The sequence below is a fragment of the Pongo abelii genome, chromosome 13 (genome assembly GCF_028885655.2).
Source record: "Pongo abelii isolate AG06213 chromosome 13, NHGRI_mPonAbe1-v2.0_pri, whole genome shotgun sequence".
NCBI classification, from domain to species: Eukaryota; Metazoa; Chordata; class Mammalia; order Primates; family Hominidae; genus Pongo; species Pongo abelii.
The window spans coordinates 63,299,368-63,319,322 of record NC_071998.2 but is presented as its reverse complement, the minus strand read 5'-3'; the positions used below and the strand labels follow the sequence as shown (position 1 = coordinate 63,319,322).

Here is a 19,955-nt window from a genome sequence, read left to right as displayed (position 1 = left end):
CTGTCGACAGTGTGAGACTTCGTCTCAAAAAAAAAGCCATTTGGTGTTTCTCCAAAAAGAAATTTTACTGTGGCACAAACATCACATAAATTTAGAATGCTAAATAAACCTGTGTTCATGAGAGCAGGGTAAGCCTCCTCCTTTGTAATGTTCCCTTTCAGGTTGGCAAGTTGATCAAAGAAGCTGCCGGGAAAAGCAATCTGAAGAGGGTGACCCTGGAGCTTGGAGGAAAGAGCCCTTGCATTGTGTTAGCTGATGCTGACTGTGAGTAGAAGCCACTTTGTTAACTTTTCGTCCTTCATCGTTTTTGGTGTCTGATAATGCCAAAAGTGAACTTGAACTTTACAAAAAAAAAAAAAAAAAAAGCATTTGCTTCTAACATCAAAGTGTAAAGAGTCCAAAATTACTCTTGAAAATCTCTTAAATCTTCCTAAAGTTATAACACATAGATAATAGACACAATTTCTTCCTCGTTTAGAATAGATTGCTATTCCTCAGCTGAACCCTAGATGATGTAAACATTTTGCATTTAAGTGCCATGGTGTATTTTTAAAATTCCATATCTGTGATTATTAGCATTTCGCTGAGCTAATGAGATATTCCAGAATGGGACTTGGATTGAGACCAACTGAGGAGACAGCAGTTTCACATTTGTCCTCTCCCTTCACTCTGGGTCATACACTCATTAAATGAAATGATCAGAAGAAAATTATACCTAATATTTAAATATTTTTTCCTAGCAAGTATAGTGGAGTTTATGTATATTAAACCTACAAATTTGATATAACTCCACTATATAATATTTTAGGTTCATTCTGATTATATTACCAAGTACAATCTCCCAATTATTTCCTAAATAGAAGTTAATTAGCAGAAATGCACGGTCAAACATTCTTTTTTCTTTCACAACTGCATTATCTGTTAGAGGCTGTAAATACAAATGGTTCTTGGAATTAGCCTGTATTGCTGTTTTGATCTTAATTGAAGTATTTTAGAACACACTACCTTATGAAATATTCTATAAACATGACAGATTTCTAATTTTACTAAGACTGTCTATAAACTGCTTCTGCTACAACTTAAGCAGATGTAATTAGTTCACAAAATAAATAATCATAATACCCAGTTGCTGTAACATTGAATTGAATCTTCAGCATTTAGAAAATTAAAATGCAAAGAAAATTTTATTCTTGTTTAGAGTCTACTATGGAAGCAACCTATTTCTTCCTTTTAATGCACATTTTATCACCTAAAATAAATAAGAGTTTATAGGCACATATGAAATAATACGGTATACTTTAGATAGATTTTGAAAATGTCTTTGCTAGAATAAAATCATAAGGTGAGTGAGTGATTCTGAGTATTAGTGTTTTTTGCTACTTTTTAGTTGTTTTTGTTTTATTTTGTTTTTCTTTCCCACAAAGATCACATTTCCTATTGAGTAGAGTATTTAAGAATCTTTTGAAATTATTTAATTCAATAGACATGTCAGGTTTTTTTTATTATCTGTTTAAAATCTGGGGCCTGAAAGAAATAATCACAGTCATCTAATTATATAATTGGAGATATTTATATAAATCATTTCCAAAGAGATTTGATCTCATGATCAAATCTACATTCTTGATGATGTCCATATTAAAGTTGTAATAGTAACCACTATTTTTTCAGATTCTGTATGTTGCTATTTTTTCCATGGTAAATGAAGGATCCGAAAGATTAATTTGCCACCTGGCTGGTAGGAGGTAAACTATACTGAGCCCATGTCTGACTATACAACTCATAATTTTTCTTTATCTCCGTGTTGCCTCTGAGAAACATATAAAATATATAATTTTTAGAAAATATATCTTTAATGTGAATATATTCTTTGCAGTGGACAATGCTGTTGAATCTGCACACCATGGGGTATTCTACCACCAGGGCCAGTGTTGTATAGCCGCATCCAGGATTTTTGTGGAAGAATCAATTTATGATGAGTTTGTTCGAAGGAGTGTTGAGCGGGCTAAGAAGTATATCCTTGGAAATCCTCTGACCCCAGGAGTCACTCAAGGCCCTCAGGTAAGTATAAAATAGAAAGGATAGCATTTTCAGGGCACAGGAATAAAGTATCCTCTTTAGACCTAGATTTTATTGAGTAAGATTACTTCCCGTCTGCACACCTTCCTAGGTGACAATGCTGTGCCAGTTTGGTGATTAAAAGCAATCTAACTCCCAATGATAATGAAATCATCCTGTTTTTGTATTGCCCAGTTTTCATGTCTAGAAACAGTTTACCAGCCATGCTGGGAATTAAAGACATGAGGAAAAATAACAAATGTTCTAAATTTTTTGCTTTCCTCAATCTGCACACCTCTTGATGCCTATATACAGTTATCTGTCCACTTTGATGTTCTTATACCTTCCTACCATTTTTTCCTCCTCAATCCTTCATCTCAGCTGCCATCCCACAGTTATAACCAGCACTCCCCTAAATCCTCTGCAAGTCATCAGTTACTCTGACCCCCTAATCGTAGCATGGGGTCCTAAAATGTCCTGAGTTTCCTTTGTGGCAAACTTCGTATTTCAGTTGTTAAAGCCCAATTATTCCCCAAGGCACTCAGTTTTCTTTGTAGACTTTATTATCAGTAAAGGTCTCTCTCTCTCTTATCCAAAGATCATCTTTCCCTCTTCCTTGCATAGTTTTCTGTTCATTGTTTGTTTAAGCTTCTGGATCTTTGGTTGTGAATTTCTTCCTGCCCTTTGGGTCTTGTTCTAGAGCAGTGATTCTAAACTGGGGCAATTTTGCTCTCCTCACCCCGGGGATATTTGGCAATGTTTAGGGATATTTTAAGTTGTCACTACCTTGGTGAGAAGCGGTGGCTCTACAGGCATCTAGTGAGTAGAGGCCAGAGATGCTGCTAAACATCCTGCAGTGACCAGGACAGCCCCATGACAAAGAATTATCTGGCCCAAAATGCCAACAGGACAACTGCTGAGAAATCCTGCTCTGGAGTCTAGACATTAAGCTTAGAGGCTCTGTTCTTTCACAATAAAGGTTTTACACTGATGCGTGCTGTTAATTTGAAACCAAACACTATTCTTGACTCATTCACTAAGCCAAAAGTAAATTCAGTTAACTAAAAGTTAGTGAACGTTGCTATCAGCTGAAACTTGAGATGGGTACCTGGCAATGCCAAAAGGAACAAAGAGGACTTGATCCCGGACCTCATGGAGTTTACAGTCTAAGTAAGTTGGACAGTCTTGGATTTTCCTGTTCATCTCAAGACATCCAAGTAGGAAAATCTTAGGACTTAAGCAGTGCCACGTATTGAAATCTAAAAGCCCTAAAATAAGCGGCAAGTGAGGTAATGCTTTGTTTTATCTTAATCCCATTATATTTTGTATTTGTCTTTGAGTTTAATGAGTACGTAAAAGTAGTTGCCTTTTTTTTTCATATTTGGTATATGGATGCCAAGAGATACATTCAAATCAATTTTGACTTGGTCTGCCATTTCAAAAAAGAATGGAATTCTAAGTTTTTTGTTGTTATTATTTATCTATCCAACTAAAAGTGAAGCACTTTTCTTATTTTATTGATGGATTGATAGATGATTGATTGATAGATCTGAAGAGAAGAGAGAATACCTAAGATACCTAATGCCTAATTGTTGGGCAGTACTTTCCTCCATTAGGACATCTTCACAATTCGACCAAAGACTCAAAAATTGAGCTGGAAGACCTCATTGGTTTTAAGATAAGGAAGTTAAAATAGACTTAAAAATTCCTATTTTTAAGATTCTAAAGTAAATAATCCAGTGATCTGATTAATATAAGAATTTAGTTCCTATAAATGCATAGAATCCAGTGATCTGATTAATATAAGAATTTAGTTTCTATAAATGAATAGATTTTTATCACAAGTTCCATTGAGTCAGTAGGATAAGTAGGTATGTTAGAATTTGGAGAAACAAAAAACTAAAAAGCCCTGGGCTCCTTTACCAGTAAATATTCATCTATTGTTAGGAGAAAGAGCTTACTCAAAGGGGATACTCACTCACTAAGCTTTAGCCTATTGCCTCATCCAGGGGTGGTTGAGTGAACTGAGGCTTTTAAATACAATGATGGAAACTTCCTCATTAAATATAACATCAAAAAGGTTATAGAAAAAATAATGGTCAAAACGATTTGTTTTAGGGGAAAAAATTAAAGTTTAAAAAAATTTGAAGATTACAAAGTATTTGGGGGTTAGAGTAATTACAAAATATATATATACTTTGTATATTTGTATTATATCTGTGCATTCATGTGTGTATATTTTTCATATTTCAAGTGATTTTCCTATTTGACTTTATAGAAAAAAATATATATTGTCTTAAACTTGGAAAAATTAGTATTTTCATTTGAAACAGAAATTGTGATATCCACTTAAACGATATTAAAATTATCACAGAGTAGCACCTTATAATAGTGTGGAAAGATGGACTTTTGAGTTACAGGCTGGATTTTAAATCCAGCCTCCCTGAAACTATTGTCTTATGTGTAGAATGTGCATAGAAACCTCAATCTTGAAGAATAATTCTGCAGTGCAATTGGATAATCTATAAAATGTATCCATCAGAGTGCTTGGTCCACATGCTCAAATGTCTAGTAAATAAATAAAAATTACATGCTTCCATTTATACCCATGGTGACAATTATCATACAGATCAAGTACTTCTATATCTATTCATTGCTTTTGTTGATACATGGTTTCTGAATAATTTGAGAACATGTAAGTGCTTTTTCCCAATTCATCTTCTTTAACCCACTAAGCCTAAGGAATCAAAGAATTTACCCATTCAAACACCTTAAAGTGTTTCCTTTGAGACTGCTACAATATCATGACCTACCTATTACATTTCATAGACTAGCCCATAGGCCAATGGCCCATCACATAAAAAAGCCCCAGCTACATCCTAGCATTATTGAACAGTCCCAGGTGTCCAGAAAGAAGGTCAAGTTTATATATGGTCAATCTGATGCCTTCTGAAGAAGGTTTGTATTTGTGGTGAATCAAAATTAGCCAGACAAAACTGACCAGTCTCTAAGTAGAGCTTAATTTTTTGTTTGTAGTCCCAAGCTCCACCACAGTGTTCCTCAATCTTTCCTGTGCCTGGGGATTCAGTAGATCTGAGGTGGGGTCAAAGAAGCACATTTGGCTACCAAGTGATGCTGCAGCTGCTGGTTGTAGGACCACATTGTCAGTAGCAAGGCACTGAAATACGAAGGCCTGTAGTTTTATAAGTTAGCGACCATCTAAGTTTTTCAACAAATAAGGCTTTTCAGCCCTTTTCTCCAGTATGTATGCAGGGATTTGATTGGCACTGGTTATTCAACGTGGTCACAGACAGGAAAACATGATGATGACTTGGGAAATATATCTTGAAATAAAAACCAAATATCATGATGTTGAGGGCATAGTCAGATTAATATGTTCCAATAAGATAGAAAGCTTTATGTGGAGGGACATAGACCCTTGACTATTTATTGAGAAACTAGAATACATTACCTAGGCAGAATTTATCTCACCCCACCCCTTCGTCTGCTACTATTTAACCTATGTAGTAATTTAAATATTTCTTCTTAACACTACAATTTTCTTAATCTGCTGGAAATGAAGGAATATTTTCCTTCTGGGATATTATATTAAATATTGCACTAAGGACTGTTGAGCAACATTGTACCAAATATTGTGCCAAATTTTAGAAAATAGTTTCTAGTTTCAAATAGTGCTTAATCTAGTTAGATATGGGGGCTGAGCTGTGTCCAGTTAGAAATAACTTTATGGAAGCTTTTTCTTGGCTTTGGAAGATAGAGAAGATTTGCAGAGTCGGAGAAGAGTAAGAGAAAGTGAAACATAAAACTTTTCAAGTAGTGGGAAGTTAAACCTACAAGAGCTTCCACCCTCCAACCCATCTTAGCTCCTAGATCTCCTGTTTTTCCTTTAATCCTTAACCCCTGCTACACCTGAGATAGGCAGCCCTCACCAGTTACTTGGAATCCAAGAGTCACCCAGTCATTCAACGTCACAAAATAGAAATTGAGACAAAAATTAGCCCCGGATTTCAGTGCTTGAAGAAGAGGTATGTGTTCCTGGTGTTCACAACCAGAACTCCAAACTCATTTATTTTTCTTATAAAAATAGTGTTTAAATAAAGACCATTTAAGTTCTGTAATACTTGGCATATAGTTAGATATGGCTCATTCAATGAAGCAGGATGGTGACATTCAGGACAGGCCAGAAATTGGAAGCAGGTTTACTGACTGCCCCAGTGGGACCAGAACTGGGAAGGGTGCCCAGACTATGGTCAGAATGGGATATCCAAGGGCATCGGACAGGTCAGAGTGGGTGATTCAGAAATGGGGAGATCAAAGAGAGGCTCGGGAGTCTTCTAAGAACAGTCTTAAATCATCTGCTTCCCAACAGATCTAATTAAACCCAGTATCAAAGTTCTCTTTTTCTCTTTTCCCTCCTTTCATTTCAGCCAGGACAATAGTTCCAGGTAAATGTATTTAGATTAACAGGCATTTCTTCCAGAGTGAATAAATGATGATTGTCATTTATGAGTTTTTTATGTGTTTGCAGTGCTGAATGCTTTCCTATATAACTATAAAACAAATGTTAAATACAAATATCTGTCTTCAGGAGATTTTTCCCTAAAAGTCATGAGAAGAAAATATATCCAAAGAATGAATCTGAACCTCTGTTAGCTGTTTTGATTCAATATTTGGTTTAATTGCAATATTTTAGCATTTTGAAGCCCTTGTTAACAGGCCCAGCAATGTGTTATCTTTACAAGTGACTACTTTTTTTCTTTTCATGTGATATTTTTCAAATAGATTGACAAGGAACAATATGATAAAATACTTGACCTCATTGAGAGTGGGAAGAAAGAAGGGGCCAAACTGGAATGTGGAGGAGGCCCATGGGGGAATAAAGGCTACTTTGTCCAGCCCACAGTGTTCTCTAATGTTACAGATGAGATGCGCATTGCCAAAGAGGAGGTAAATGGTTTCATTCTGTTCTGTTCTTTTTGTTGCCATGTTTTGTCTGTATGTGTTTATACAAAGTGTCCCTTTAAAATTCCCAGCTCTTTGGAACATCTTTCCCTCTAAACCTTACTCTTTATTCTGTTCTTGGTAGAGGTTTAAGTTATTTGTGATAGATACTAAAAAGTAGTAAGGGATCCATGGGGTCAGCCACAAATGTCCAGTCAACACAGATCTGGATGCTTAACAATTTTTAGGTGCTGCCTTCACAGCTTTAAAACAATGGAAAAGAATCCTGTCGTTTGCAGCAACAACCTGGAAAATTTATGCTCCATGAAATACGACAGGCATAAAAAGACAAATACTGCAGGATCTCACTTTTATGTGGGATCTCAAAGAGCAGCACTCATAGAAGCAGAGATTGGAATGGTGGTTACCAGAGGCCTGGGGGAGTGGAGGATGAGGGTTGGGAAATGTTGGTCAAAGGATTCAAAATTTCAATTAGGAGGAGTAAGTTCAAGAGAGCTATCGTAAATATCCTGACTGTAGTTAATAACAATGTATTGTATACTTGAATATTGCTAAGAGAGTCAATTTTAAGTGTTCTCACCACAAAAGAGATAAATATGTAGGTTCTACTTTCTGGTTCCATGTTTGCCCTATGGACTTTTTCTACATTACAGCCATCCATGTATTTGAAAAACAGCATTCATCCCCTCTATCACTCCCTACCTTCTATGTGCTCTTAGTCCTATTTGTTTCAGCTGTTAGATTTCCTAATTTTGTATATTGTAGTTAAATGTTTGGTGAGTGTATATATGTGTGTGTGTGTATGTGTGTACACACATTATATACGCGTATATAATGTGTATTATATACGCGTATATAATGTGTGTACACATTATATGCTCACCAAGTATTTAATTACAATATACAAAATTAGAAAAAAAAATTGAACTGTCATTCTTGCATATCTTGATTAATACCAGATAAGAGGTGGAAAAAAATCTTCAATTAAGGAAACATTTATTGTGTTCCTATAATATATTAATATATAGTAGAACAGCTAGCTTGCTACTTTAAAGTAGGAGCCTGGAGCTCTGTGCTGTGTTCAATTAAAATTATGTAAAATATGAACACATTTATTAGAGTAGCTGCTGTGTATATGGTTCCTACGTTCAAATATGATTAGATTTATAATGTTAAGATTCGCACTCAACCTGTATTGAACAGTAGTCCCTCCCTTCTGATGCTTAAATCAGTGGTGAACACCAGAAAACCATTTGTCATTTCTGATTTTTGTCTTCCTTCGTTCACATTTCCCAGAAAATTCTGGTCATTTCAAGAGTCTTTATTTGATCTTAATAAATGTTTTATTGAAATGCAGGAGCTTAATTTTAAAGAGAAAATCCAGTTGTCTTTCTTCTACCTGAGGCTGAGATACAGGGTGAATTGAGTTTGGGCTGCAGTAACCAGGGACTTAGTGAAAGCAAAAGAGTACTTTAGGTTAGAATAAGCATATTGTGATTTTTGTTTTCTGTCCTGCAATTATAGCCATTACCAATGAATTCATGCTTTGATTAGAATAGGATGGTTTAGAATGTATAAGCTCTTGCAGTAATGAATAATTCTGTTTGATACATTTAAGTTGCCTAAGATTTTGCTACAGAGTAGACTAAAAGTTCATGATGTTTACCTAACTTGGTTAATCATGAAAAGTAATTAGTATTAATATTTTACCAATGGCATACAGGTATTTAAAGCATTATTATTATCAAACATTGCCTATTAATTTATCCAGCAGATTATCATTGCCTATTCATTTATCCAGTAGATTGCTTTCTGCGGCTTGTTATTATATGTAGTGACTTGGAAGATAAGAAAAACTAGAGAGTGAATTTAAAATATTCCCAAGTGAAAAAGAAGTTAATGATTTGTTGCACAATCATGAGTTCTTGAAAGCTTAATTCCAACATCTAGAAACTTAATATTGCCTTAATTATTTGTACCCTTTCTTCTTCCAAAGGAAATTTAACACCTGACCATTATCTGTTTTCACCTACCATTTTTGCAGTTACTTATTTGGATTCTCACACACAGGTTTGAGATGAGAAGCAAAATCTTAATCAATTTAGGATAGTGTATAGGAAAAAAAATCTACAATATAATTTAAAATATTTCATTTTAACCTATTATTTTTACTTATTTATTTCTTGTGGTATAGATTTTTGGACCAGTGCAGCAAATCATGAAGTTTAAATCTTTAGATGATGTGATCAAAAGAGCAAACAATACTTTCTATGGCTTATCAGCAGGAGTCTTTACCAAAGACATTGATAAAGCCGTAACAATCTCCTCTGCTCTGCAGGCAGGAACAGTGTGGTAAGTCCAACCTAAGGAATGTAGCCTTTTCAATAATAACCACATTAACAGATTACTACCTTGAACCTTTTCAGACTTGGATTTTTCATTTGGAATTACCTATCCTTCTAGAAAAGCAGTTGCTGTCTTGAAAAACAAACAAAAGGCTGGGCGCGGTGGCTCATTCCTGTAATCCCAGCACTTTGGGAGTCTGAGGTGGGTGGATCACCTGACTGAGGTCAGGAGTTTGAGACCAGCCTGGCCAACATGGTGAAACGCCATGTCTACTAAAAGTACAAAAATTAGCTGGGTGTGGTGCCTGTAATCCCAGCTACATGGAGGATGAGGCAGGAGAATTGCTTGAGCCCGGGAGGTGGAGGTTGCAGTGAGCCGAGATCATGCCCTTGCACTCTAGCCTCGGCAACAAGAGCAAAACTCCGTCTCAAAAAAAAAAAAAAAGCTATATTGGAAGAACTTTAGGGAGGATATTTTCCTTAGCTTTATCTAGCTTCTTGAAATTGCTTACCAAAAATATTGTATTGATGTTTGATTAACACAGTATAAGAATTGCCAAGTAATTTCTGAGCACTTGGTACTATGCTGTATACAGGGAGGTAAAAGAATAAGTTCTATTTAACCAATAAACAATATTTACTTGGTACCCTTGTGTATGCAAATATTCTTATATCAGCCTTCTTACTCTAGGATTATTAGAGATAATTGAAGTTATTTTTGAAAGATTGAATTTTGAAGATACCCTCCCTCTCCCATTTTTGACCTAATTTATATCTCTTATTTTTATACTTTAATCAAGAGGATATAAACATGAAGTCTGTGCCTCTCCAACTGTTGCATTCTATGCTCAACCGTCAGTCTCTAGACTATGTCTTTGGTCACTTTGGTCCCATTAGCCTCATTTTGGCCCCTCAGTCCTGGAAATAGCCCAAGATTACTTTCCTTCCCAACACTAAGTCACACCTAGATCAGACCTATGTAATATTTTCTCTTTCTTTCTTTCTTTCTTTCTTTCCTTTTTCTTTCTCTCTCTCTCTCTCTCTTTCTTTCTCTCTTTTCTTTTCTTTCTTTCTTCTTTTTTTTTTTTTGGGGGCTGGAGTCTCACTCTGTCACCCAGGCTGGAGTGCAATGGTGTGATCTTGGATCACTGCAACCTCTGCCTCCTGGGTTCAAGTGATTCTCCTGCCTCAGCCTCCCAACTAGCTGGGACTACAGGCATGTACCACCAAGTCCAGCTAATCTTTGTATTTTGTTTTTTTCTTTTTTTACTAGAGGCAGGGTTTCACCATGTTGGCTGGACTGGTCTCGAACTCCTGACCTCAAGTGATCCATCTGCCTTGGCCTCCCAAAGTGCTGGGATTACAGGCCTGAGCCACCATGCTGGCCTGGACCTATACAATATTCTAAGGCTGTGGTTCTCAGCCCTGGCTGTTCATTAGAATCATCTCGGGGGCTTTAAAAATGTATAAACTGATTTGGGGCAGGGGAGGGTGTACATTAACACAAATTATATCAGTGCATAGTTTAAATTTCTCCTCCAAAGCTCATGTGACAATTTAATTGCCATTGTAACAGCAATAGGAAGTGGGCCTAATGGGAGACTCTTAAATAAAATTCAGCAAGTTCTTCTTGAATAGTCAGTATAGCTAGTGATGAATATAGAATTTGCCTATGATAAAAGCATTAATAAAATTCAGCATAGTTACTGTGTGTATGTATATAATCGCCACTTACTGAAGATATATATACCAAGTACTACAACAGGAATACTCTTCACGCGATCTTACGCATACCTTGAAAGAATCCTGTTAAATATTATCATCCCCACTTTACACATGAGGAAACCCTTGCTTGCAGAAGACAGATAACATTTTGAACTCAAAGTTTTTGCCAAGTGAACATTTCTCAGTTGTCTGTTAATTCACAGTAAAATAGTTTCATTTCTAGTCTACAGTAAAATGAGCAAACTTACTCTCTGCACTTTTTAACAAAGACAAATTTCAGTTTTGTATTTTCAACTAGCAGAATGTTCTGTGCTTGTTTGATGAAGCTTGTTATGACCTCACCCCACTGAGGGTCTTGGGAATCTCCAATCAGGAATTTCCTCTATTATGAAAAACAGAGGGGACCATCTTGTTACTATACATCCTAGAAGATAATAATTTTCTGGCATTGTGCCAGACCTAATAGCTGCTTGGTGTTTTCAGGAAAATTATTGAACTCCAGAGTTGCAGGAATTTTACTCATAATTTCAAAGTAGGTATTTGATTTTGCAATTTAAAGGGCAATTAAACAAAGCTGAGACAATACTGCCTTTTATAAGTGTAAATTTATTAAAGGAATTAACCCTCCAGGATGAGAGACATAGTTAAGAACTTTATGGTCCAGTGAGAATGTGAAACTTCGGGAACTGGGATAGTGTTTTAACAAAGAAAACATCTGAATATTATCTCAGAATAAAAGTAATGACCAAACCTTCAAAGTATAATACAATTTATCTGGAAGCCACCCTGGTTTTTTGTTTGTTTGTTTGGTTGGTTTTCTAAATTTTTTTTGTAGAGGCAAGGGTTTGCTATGTTGCCTAGGCTGGTCTCAAACTCTTGGGCTCAAGTGATCCTCCTGTCTCAGTCTCCAGCTACTAACCCAGGCTCTGGAAGCCACATTGTTGTCCACTTATTAAAATAGCATGAAGGGAGAGAAAAGTATAAACATAAATCTCCTTTAAAAAGTGTTTTTCTCTTGTGTATGATGAGAATCAGGTAAATAATTAGATATTGCTAACTTTGGCCACCAGCAAATTTAAAGCTAAACAAATTGTTTATGGTCTGCAAAACTGCGTTCTAATTTTCCCCATCTTGATCTTCTATTGTAATTTTTTGTTGGATTCTAATTACTACCATTCATGTAATTATGTTTGTTTATATTAGCTTCTTTAAACACTTTATGAAATATGACAGGGAATAAATTATAATTAAACCCAACGCCTGCCGAGGCCTCTGTTTAAGCAATTTATTTAACCAATTAATGGGAAAAAAAAATTAACTGAGTAATATGATACATATTACAATTGCAAAAGAAAATTGATTCTAGCCTGTTAAGTACAGAAACATCAAGAGAATTACAAGCTGATCCATATATAGGCAGTAATGAATACTGATCCAACAAATTCTAGCTTCTAGCAAACCATATCCTTCCCCCTACAGCATAGTGACTATTCTATCTTTTATAAATTCAGACTACCACTTCTCAGGGACACAATGTATGACCAAAATGGCTATCCACATATAGAGTTGCACTATTCTATTTGTTTCTAGGTAGTGTGTATCCATTTATGTCTGCATTCTAATTTATAGTGCTGCTTTTTTTTATCAAGATGAGTATGTTATATTGAAATTAATGGAGTTTGTAAGGAGCTTTCTAAATCTCTAAAACTGCCAAAAAGGATTTTTTTTTCACACATTAAGTATTGTCTATAATGCACTTTTCTTTTCCTTCAGGGTGAATTGCTATGGCGTGGTAACTGCCCAGTGCCCCTTTGGTGGATTCAAGATGTCTGGAAATGGACGAGAACTGTAAGATTAACGTTCTATTAAGATAAATATTTATTTTTATGAAAATGATTTTCATTCCTAGGGAATTAACTCATAGTTTTCACCTTAAATAAAACCTGCCTCTGTTCTTTCCTGGAGATTCATAGCACCAAATAGCTTATTAAATGTGGGATGTACTCCATAAGTGCAAAAGCTGATTGCAGAACGGCAACATAATTTACCAAGTTCCTACTATATTTTAGGGACTATATTAAGCAACTTACATTGGTGATTGTAATATTGCTTGCTTTTAGAATTGCTTGCTATATATATGAATGTAATCCATTTGGGAAACATTTCCAGAAAAGAGGTGGAAACTATGAATTGGTGATTGTAAGAAAGGTGCAAATGTAAACACTCTAGTTATTTGAATAAACCATTTAAATAAGTAAATTAGGTGACTTATGTAAAGGAAATTTCAGGGTAAGAGGAATGATTCCCATTTGTTCAGATATTATTGATGTAGACTTTAAAATTTTTAATTACCATAAGAAGTTATTTTTAGTACTAAAATTTAAACCTAAAAGGAAATTTGAGGAAAACATGTTTTATAGTAGTGACTAGATTAAGAATATTTGTATATAAATACATTTATGAAATTTCAATTGCTTTTGAAAGCAGGGTATATAGACTTTTTAAGTATGCACATATATATGTAAATACAGAAAGTAGTGGCAATATGCTTAGTTGATTTTGTTTAAGCAATTTTAGTCATTTTATTTCTTAAAACTTTTTTACATATATTAATGTAAACATTTATGAAGAAAAAAGAAATAGAAACCTTATAGTATCAAACACAGATCGTAAACTTGCTCATTTTGCAATTAGCAAGTGAAAATGTGTCTTTCTCAATTTCTAAATGCATTAAATGGTTGAGTACCGTATTCTAACGAATCAGCAAAATTACAAGGAAACAAATATCTCTGAGGAGTCAGTGACATGGGAGAATTATAAAATGGCCAGTCTACTTTCTTAATATGCTTTCGTTTCTTAAGCACTTGCTATGTGTAAGGTCCTAGGAACCCCAGAGACATGACACCACATTCCATGCTCTACATAGCTGTGGTGGCAGGACATGCAAAATAACCTACATACACTATGAAATAAGTAGTAATACACTGGGACTCCATATCCCATGGAGGTAGAGAAGCAATTAAAGTACAGAGCAAAGTATTGAAGAAAACCTAGACACTACCGGAGTATAAGAGTCAGGATGGCATCTCTCTAACCATCACTATTTTCATCTGTCAGACAAGGCCAAGGATTGTGAGTGTGGATAAGAGTGGAAGAAGCAAATAGATCTTTTAACCTCTATTCCATGCTTAAGATTCTATAGTTCTGACCCCATTGGAAATCCAGTGGTTGAAAACTTAATGGCAGTTGATGGAGAAGAAAACTTCTCCTAACAGAAGAGATGAAACTTCCTCTAGGGCAGAAAGAAAGTGGAGGATATCAATTAGTAGAGAAGAGGGCTTTCTTGCATGGAACATTACATGTGGTACGTTGAGGGGCTAGTGAATTTGGTTGATTGGTGTGGATTTATGGGGATGAAATATATGATTTCAGAGTTACATATGATACAGATTAAGAAGTCCTGCCTTTAAGAAATTTGACTTAGATTTTATTAGTGGAGTAGTGAAAAGCCCTGGATATATTTAGGATGTTGCTGAAGTAGAACAAAAGATTAGCCCATCAAAAATGCATAGTGTAGCTGAGAAAACATTACTGGAATCTGACCACCTGAATTTAATTCCTATTTCTGCCACTTGCTAGCCATGCACCCCAGTTCAAGCTACCTAACTTCTGAGCCTCTACTTTCTCATATTTCATGGAGATGTTCACATTCCACTTAAGATGGAATGAGAGTTCTTGTGAGAGTTAAATGACATACTGAATATTAAATCCCTAGCCACATAACTGTCACAAAGTGTAAATTAAACAAATGGGTTTCTTCCTTCCCTAGTTTCTTCTCTTTCTATTACTGGAGAATCTCTTTGCAAAACTAATTACTTTGTACAAAAAGTAAGAACAAAGGTTAGATTACTCCGAAAGGCAGTTGGTTCGTTGCTGGCCTTGTTATCTAACAACACATTTCACTGAGAACATTAAAGATAAAATAATCAAAAGGAATGCAAGACTAAAGTAGACCAAACATGTCAATTTCGTTGACTATAATTTGGTCAGACTTTAAGGTGAAGGCATAAAGAAATCAAATAAGAGAAGGAGTGAAAACAGGAATCAACCATCAGTAATTTCCTAAAACTCTAGAACACGGGTATAGATAATGTCTTTCAAATACAAAGGAAAAAGTTGTGGGTTTTTTTTTTACTTCGAAAATTCAACTTGAGAATGCTACAGTTAAAGTCTACCTGAAACCAAATTTGGTGAACTTAACAAACAAGTCATTTGCTGCAAGATGTTCCAAGAGTTACAAGTTATTACTCAGGCGATAACCTCAAATGACTCCCAAGAGTTAAATTACAAATTTTCCTCAACAATAGAGAGAATTGATCAGTTGGGAACAGAGTCCTCAAAGAGTGAAAAATGGTGTTATGCAGACCCCAATGTGTTTGAAGGTGATACAGAGTATGCAAATCTTGATTTTGCGTCTCTGATCATAGTGTTGGCACTGGGATTAGTTAAAAGACAGAAATTCCTCCCTTTGTGTAATTGTACTCAGTTTCACTTAGGTTAACGTAGGTCCTTTAAGACTTTGCTAGTATGCCATTTTAAACTTAATTGGCTCTCAGCCCCTCACACCATATTTTTTTCCTCCTGTCCCATAGAAAATGGGAGCAAGGAAGTGTAAACTAATGGTCGTATAGTGAGAACACAAATGAACTTTTTTTTCTTGATATTTGCCAAGTGTGTTCAGCAAACAGTTCTTCTGTGCCTACTTAATTAGTGCCAGTCTTAATCCTGGGTACAGAGAGGAAATCAGATGTAATGTGGTACTAGTGCCTTTTTTTTTTTTTTAACAGTGTGGACCCTGGACAAGAAGCATAGGTTGATATCACTTGCAAGTTTATTACCAATGCCAACTCAGGCTTCACTCGAGACCTGCTAAATCAGAATCAGTATCTGAATAAGGTCCCAGGTGATTTGTACACTGAAGATTTTAGAAGTATACAAACAGTAACTCACAGACATAGTAAGATGAAGAGAAATCCAAACAGATGTTTGGGGCTATGTCATAGATATAGTATAGGCATAGGAATCCTAAGGAGCAGGACATATTTCAGCCTGAATATGACAAAAATCCCACTTATTACTCTCCTGAGAGCTTCAAGTACCTATATGACCCAAAATACAATGGAAAGCCTATTGGTGAAAGTCATGGGTTGATTGATCTAACCCTGAGATAACATACTTATTAAAATATTATCTTTTAATGGGTTTCAGACAACTGAGGCTAAGCCCTTTAATTACTTTAAGGAACATGCTCACTGAAGCTTTTAAAAGGTATTTTCAAAAGCTTAATTGCCCAAGAAAATAATCAGTGTAAGAGTATTAGGTTACCCAGCAGAAAATGATGTCTTCTACATGCCTGTCGACATCACAAGAACGGAGGGGTAAAAAAGGATCAAGATCTTATTCTTCTGTAAGCCTACATGTGCATGAGTGTTATGATTTTGAGACTACTCTTATATACATGTAATTTGATCATCTCATCAAAACAATATAGAGAATAACTGAGCCCAATCTTGTTAGTCATCTCTTCAACAAGGGTAAATCAGTCAGTTTCTAAAACTGGTGGGAGGTCTCCATAAACCTGATAACAAGATCCCAAAGTCCAAACTGATTGACTTGAGTTAATTCCTGATCATTTGGGTTGAACTTAAGAGTTATACAAGAAAATGGTAGGGGAAAGAGGAGGTTGTATAAAGGGGAAAAAACAACGACTGCAAAAAGCCCGAGAGCCTGAATTTAAACCAATCTGTCATCTTCCTCCTCTTAAAAAGAAAATAATTAAACAACTTTAAATAAACAATAAAGGTCAGGTTTTTGTTTTGCCAAGAATCAAAAGATTTTGCTGAAACTACTGCTGCAAAATATTTTGTTTCAAGCCATCTTAGGGCACCTTAGACTAAAAATGAAACCATGATCAATTTCTATCCCCGTACCACTTCTGTGACAATCACACATGGTAAATACAAGCTCTACTCTAGTACTACAATAAAACTGTAGAACTAGAGTAGACCTTGTAGTGATCATATATTACTACTTCTCCTCTTGTCCCATGTCCATCTTATTTCAATCTAAACTAGAAATGACAAAATTCTTGTTGGGTCGAATTGTCTTTTGAGTAGTTTTAGAGCTTTTTGTTTTCATTTCTCCAAGATGATCTCGTTGCATCTGCAGTTTGAGTTTTTAAAATCAAGTAGAATAATATCAAAAGGGGACAATTTCTGTGAGAAATCAACTGACAGTACATGATTATTTAAAATGAAAGTTTTAAAGAAAATTTTCCCCACAAGGAAATCTGTGTAAGACCAGAAATCTTATGATTGGCTAGCTACTATATGAAATGCTCTGTACACAAGAAATACTTTCTATTGTCCCTAGCCAGTAAAACAAGAACAAATTTGTACCGAACATGAACTACAGTATATTTACACTGCTGTGCTAAATGGTGTTTGTGGGTATGTTTTTCTTCTCTCTAGGGGAGAATATGGTTTCCATGAATATACAGAGGTCAAAACAGTCACAGTGAAAATCTCTCAGAAGAACTCATAAAGAAAATACAAGAGTGGAGAGAAGCTCTTCAATAGCTAAGCATCTCCTTACAGTCACTAATATAGTAGATTTCAAAGACAAAATTTTTCTTTTCTTGATTTTTTTAAACATAAGCTAAATCATATTAGTATTAATACTACCCATAGAAAACTTGACATGTAGCTTGTTTTGAAAGAATTATTTGCCTTCTGAAATGTGACCCCCAAGTCCTATCCTAAATAAGAAAGACAAATTTGGATGTATGATCTCTCTAGCTTTGTCATAGTTATGTGATTTTCCTTTGTAGCTACTTTTCCAGGATAATCATTTTATAGAAAGGGAACAGTTGCATTTAGCTTCTTTCCCTTAGTGACTCCTTGAAGTACTTAACATACATGTTAACTGCAGAGTAAATTGCTCTGTTCCCAGTAGTTATAAAGTCCTTGGACTGTTTTGAAAAGTTTCCTAGGATGTCATGTCTGCTTGTCAAAAGAAATAATCCCTGTAATATGTAGCTGTAAACTGAATATAAAACTTAATAAAAACAACCTTGCATGATTCTTGTTACTTTTGAATTTTTCTAAGTACAAGTTTTGTTTACAGTGATTTCTTCTTGTCGCTTAAAAACAGTGTTAAACTGAGCATAAAGGTACATTTAAAAGTAAAAGTCTAATCCACCCATTCTCAAATGGGTAAAGAAACATGTTGTATTTTCCAAAAGAATTCTCGAAATCAGTAGATTTTATCTGAAATAGATGGCCTCGGTCCTTCAGTAAGCAATTATTGAGTTCCTACAAAGTTTGGGTATGTGTTAAGTGTTGTAGAAAAGAGGTGAATAATGAATGGTCCATTATCTGAAGATCTTTAATTTAGTGGTTAATAAAGACACAATCCCTGCACCACAGAAAGGAGGGTCATAAAAAAATGAGGATTTTAGAAACTTGTAGTGACTTGCAGAAGTGGTCATGATGAAGGCTAACTGAGGGAATTGGGAATGGCCTCAGGTAGGAAATTTGACTGAATATAAACCTTAATAATGAGCAAATTTGCAGTGAATAAAAGGGAAAGAGGTTCTACAAAATTTATCAGGGCATGTTCCATTGAAAAAACATTTGGAAAAATTCTATACAATATATTTTCCTCTCTTGGAATTTCAAATTGCACATCGGCAGCGTATCATAGGTTCCGAGAAGTCCTGCAACCTTCTTAGTTTTAATAGAGCCCCCTTTTTTTTTTCCAAATTAGCAGATACTTTGCCTTCTCTCCCTCACCCCCTTAGTTACCACCAATTAACGTTAAGAAACCCATGCTGGGCTGGATACAGTGGCTCACTCCTGTAATCCCAGCACTTTGGGAGGCCGCAGCAGCAGGTGGATCAGTTGAGCCCAGGAGTTTGAGACCAGCCTGGGCAATGGGCAAAATCCCATCTTTATTTAAAAAAACAAAATTAGCCAGGCATAGGGGCACATACCTCTGGTCCCACCTACATGAGAGGCTGAGGTAGGAGGATGGCTTGAACCTGGGAGGTTGAGGCTGCAGTGAGCCATGATCATACTACTCTACTCTAGCCTGAGTGACAGAGTGGGACCCTGTTTCAAAAATAAAAATAAAAATAAAAACCCTTGCTGTCCTATGCAATGAAGGAACACTTGGAGTTCTAAGGAGAGATCTGGGAATCAAAAGAGAGCAGCTGAAAAAAATGTCCTCCGCATGAAACTACACCGAGCTTACACATTTACCCCCTCAGAACAGAATTGCTGCTTGTGTTCTCATTCTTCTGTTGCGCTTCCATATACAAAGTGACTTAGGCCCAAATGAAATGAACATTTGTGTATAACTATACACATTCTAAAATTTTTTTAGTTTAGCAACTTAGGATAACATTTTTTTCAGATTTTATATAAGTTTATCATTTTACATTAACAGACACTTCAGTGCCTCTATTATTAGGACACTACTAGCTGCTGCAGTCAAGTGTAACAATGTAAGAACAAATGAAGTTCATTGGCTTCTTTTACAGGAAATAATTTAACTCCCATTTCAAGAGTTTTTCAAACTTATGTTGGCCTATAAACTTTGCAATTTGGACTACCTCGTAAGATTTGGGACATGTTTACCCTTTTGAAAACTGAAGAAACCAAAACCTTGGGGAGAACTGAAAGGTCTTTGGACAATGAGAAGGAAAAGTGTCCAAACACAGAGGGAGTTGTGTTTTCCTAAAGCCAGACAGTGTCTACATTTTAAAAGATGTGTTTAAAGCCACGT

At 35.5% G+C, this 19,955-nt stretch overlaps 1 protein-coding gene across 1 annotated transcript in view; it reads left to right on the top strand.

Moving 5' to 3' along the window:
* ALDH1A1 (aldehyde dehydrogenase 1 family member A1) overlaps window positions 1-18,248 on the top strand; it is a gene marked incomplete at its 5' end in the record, with an annotated part of 58,322 nt that extends 40,074 nt beyond the window's left edge. Inside the window, 6 exon segments of the mRNA NM_001134137.1 lie at window positions 162-264; window positions 1,874-2,058; window positions 6,859-7,023; window positions 9,233-9,390; window positions 12,882-12,956; window positions 17,639-18,248. Of these exon segments, the coding sequence (NP_001127609.1) occupies window positions 162-264; window positions 1,874-2,058; window positions 6,859-7,023; window positions 9,233-9,390; window positions 12,882-12,956; window positions 17,639-17,711 (759 nt within the window). The 3' untranslated portion in view covers window positions 17,712-18,248.
* Window positions 18,249-19,955: the final 1,707 nt, after the last annotated feature.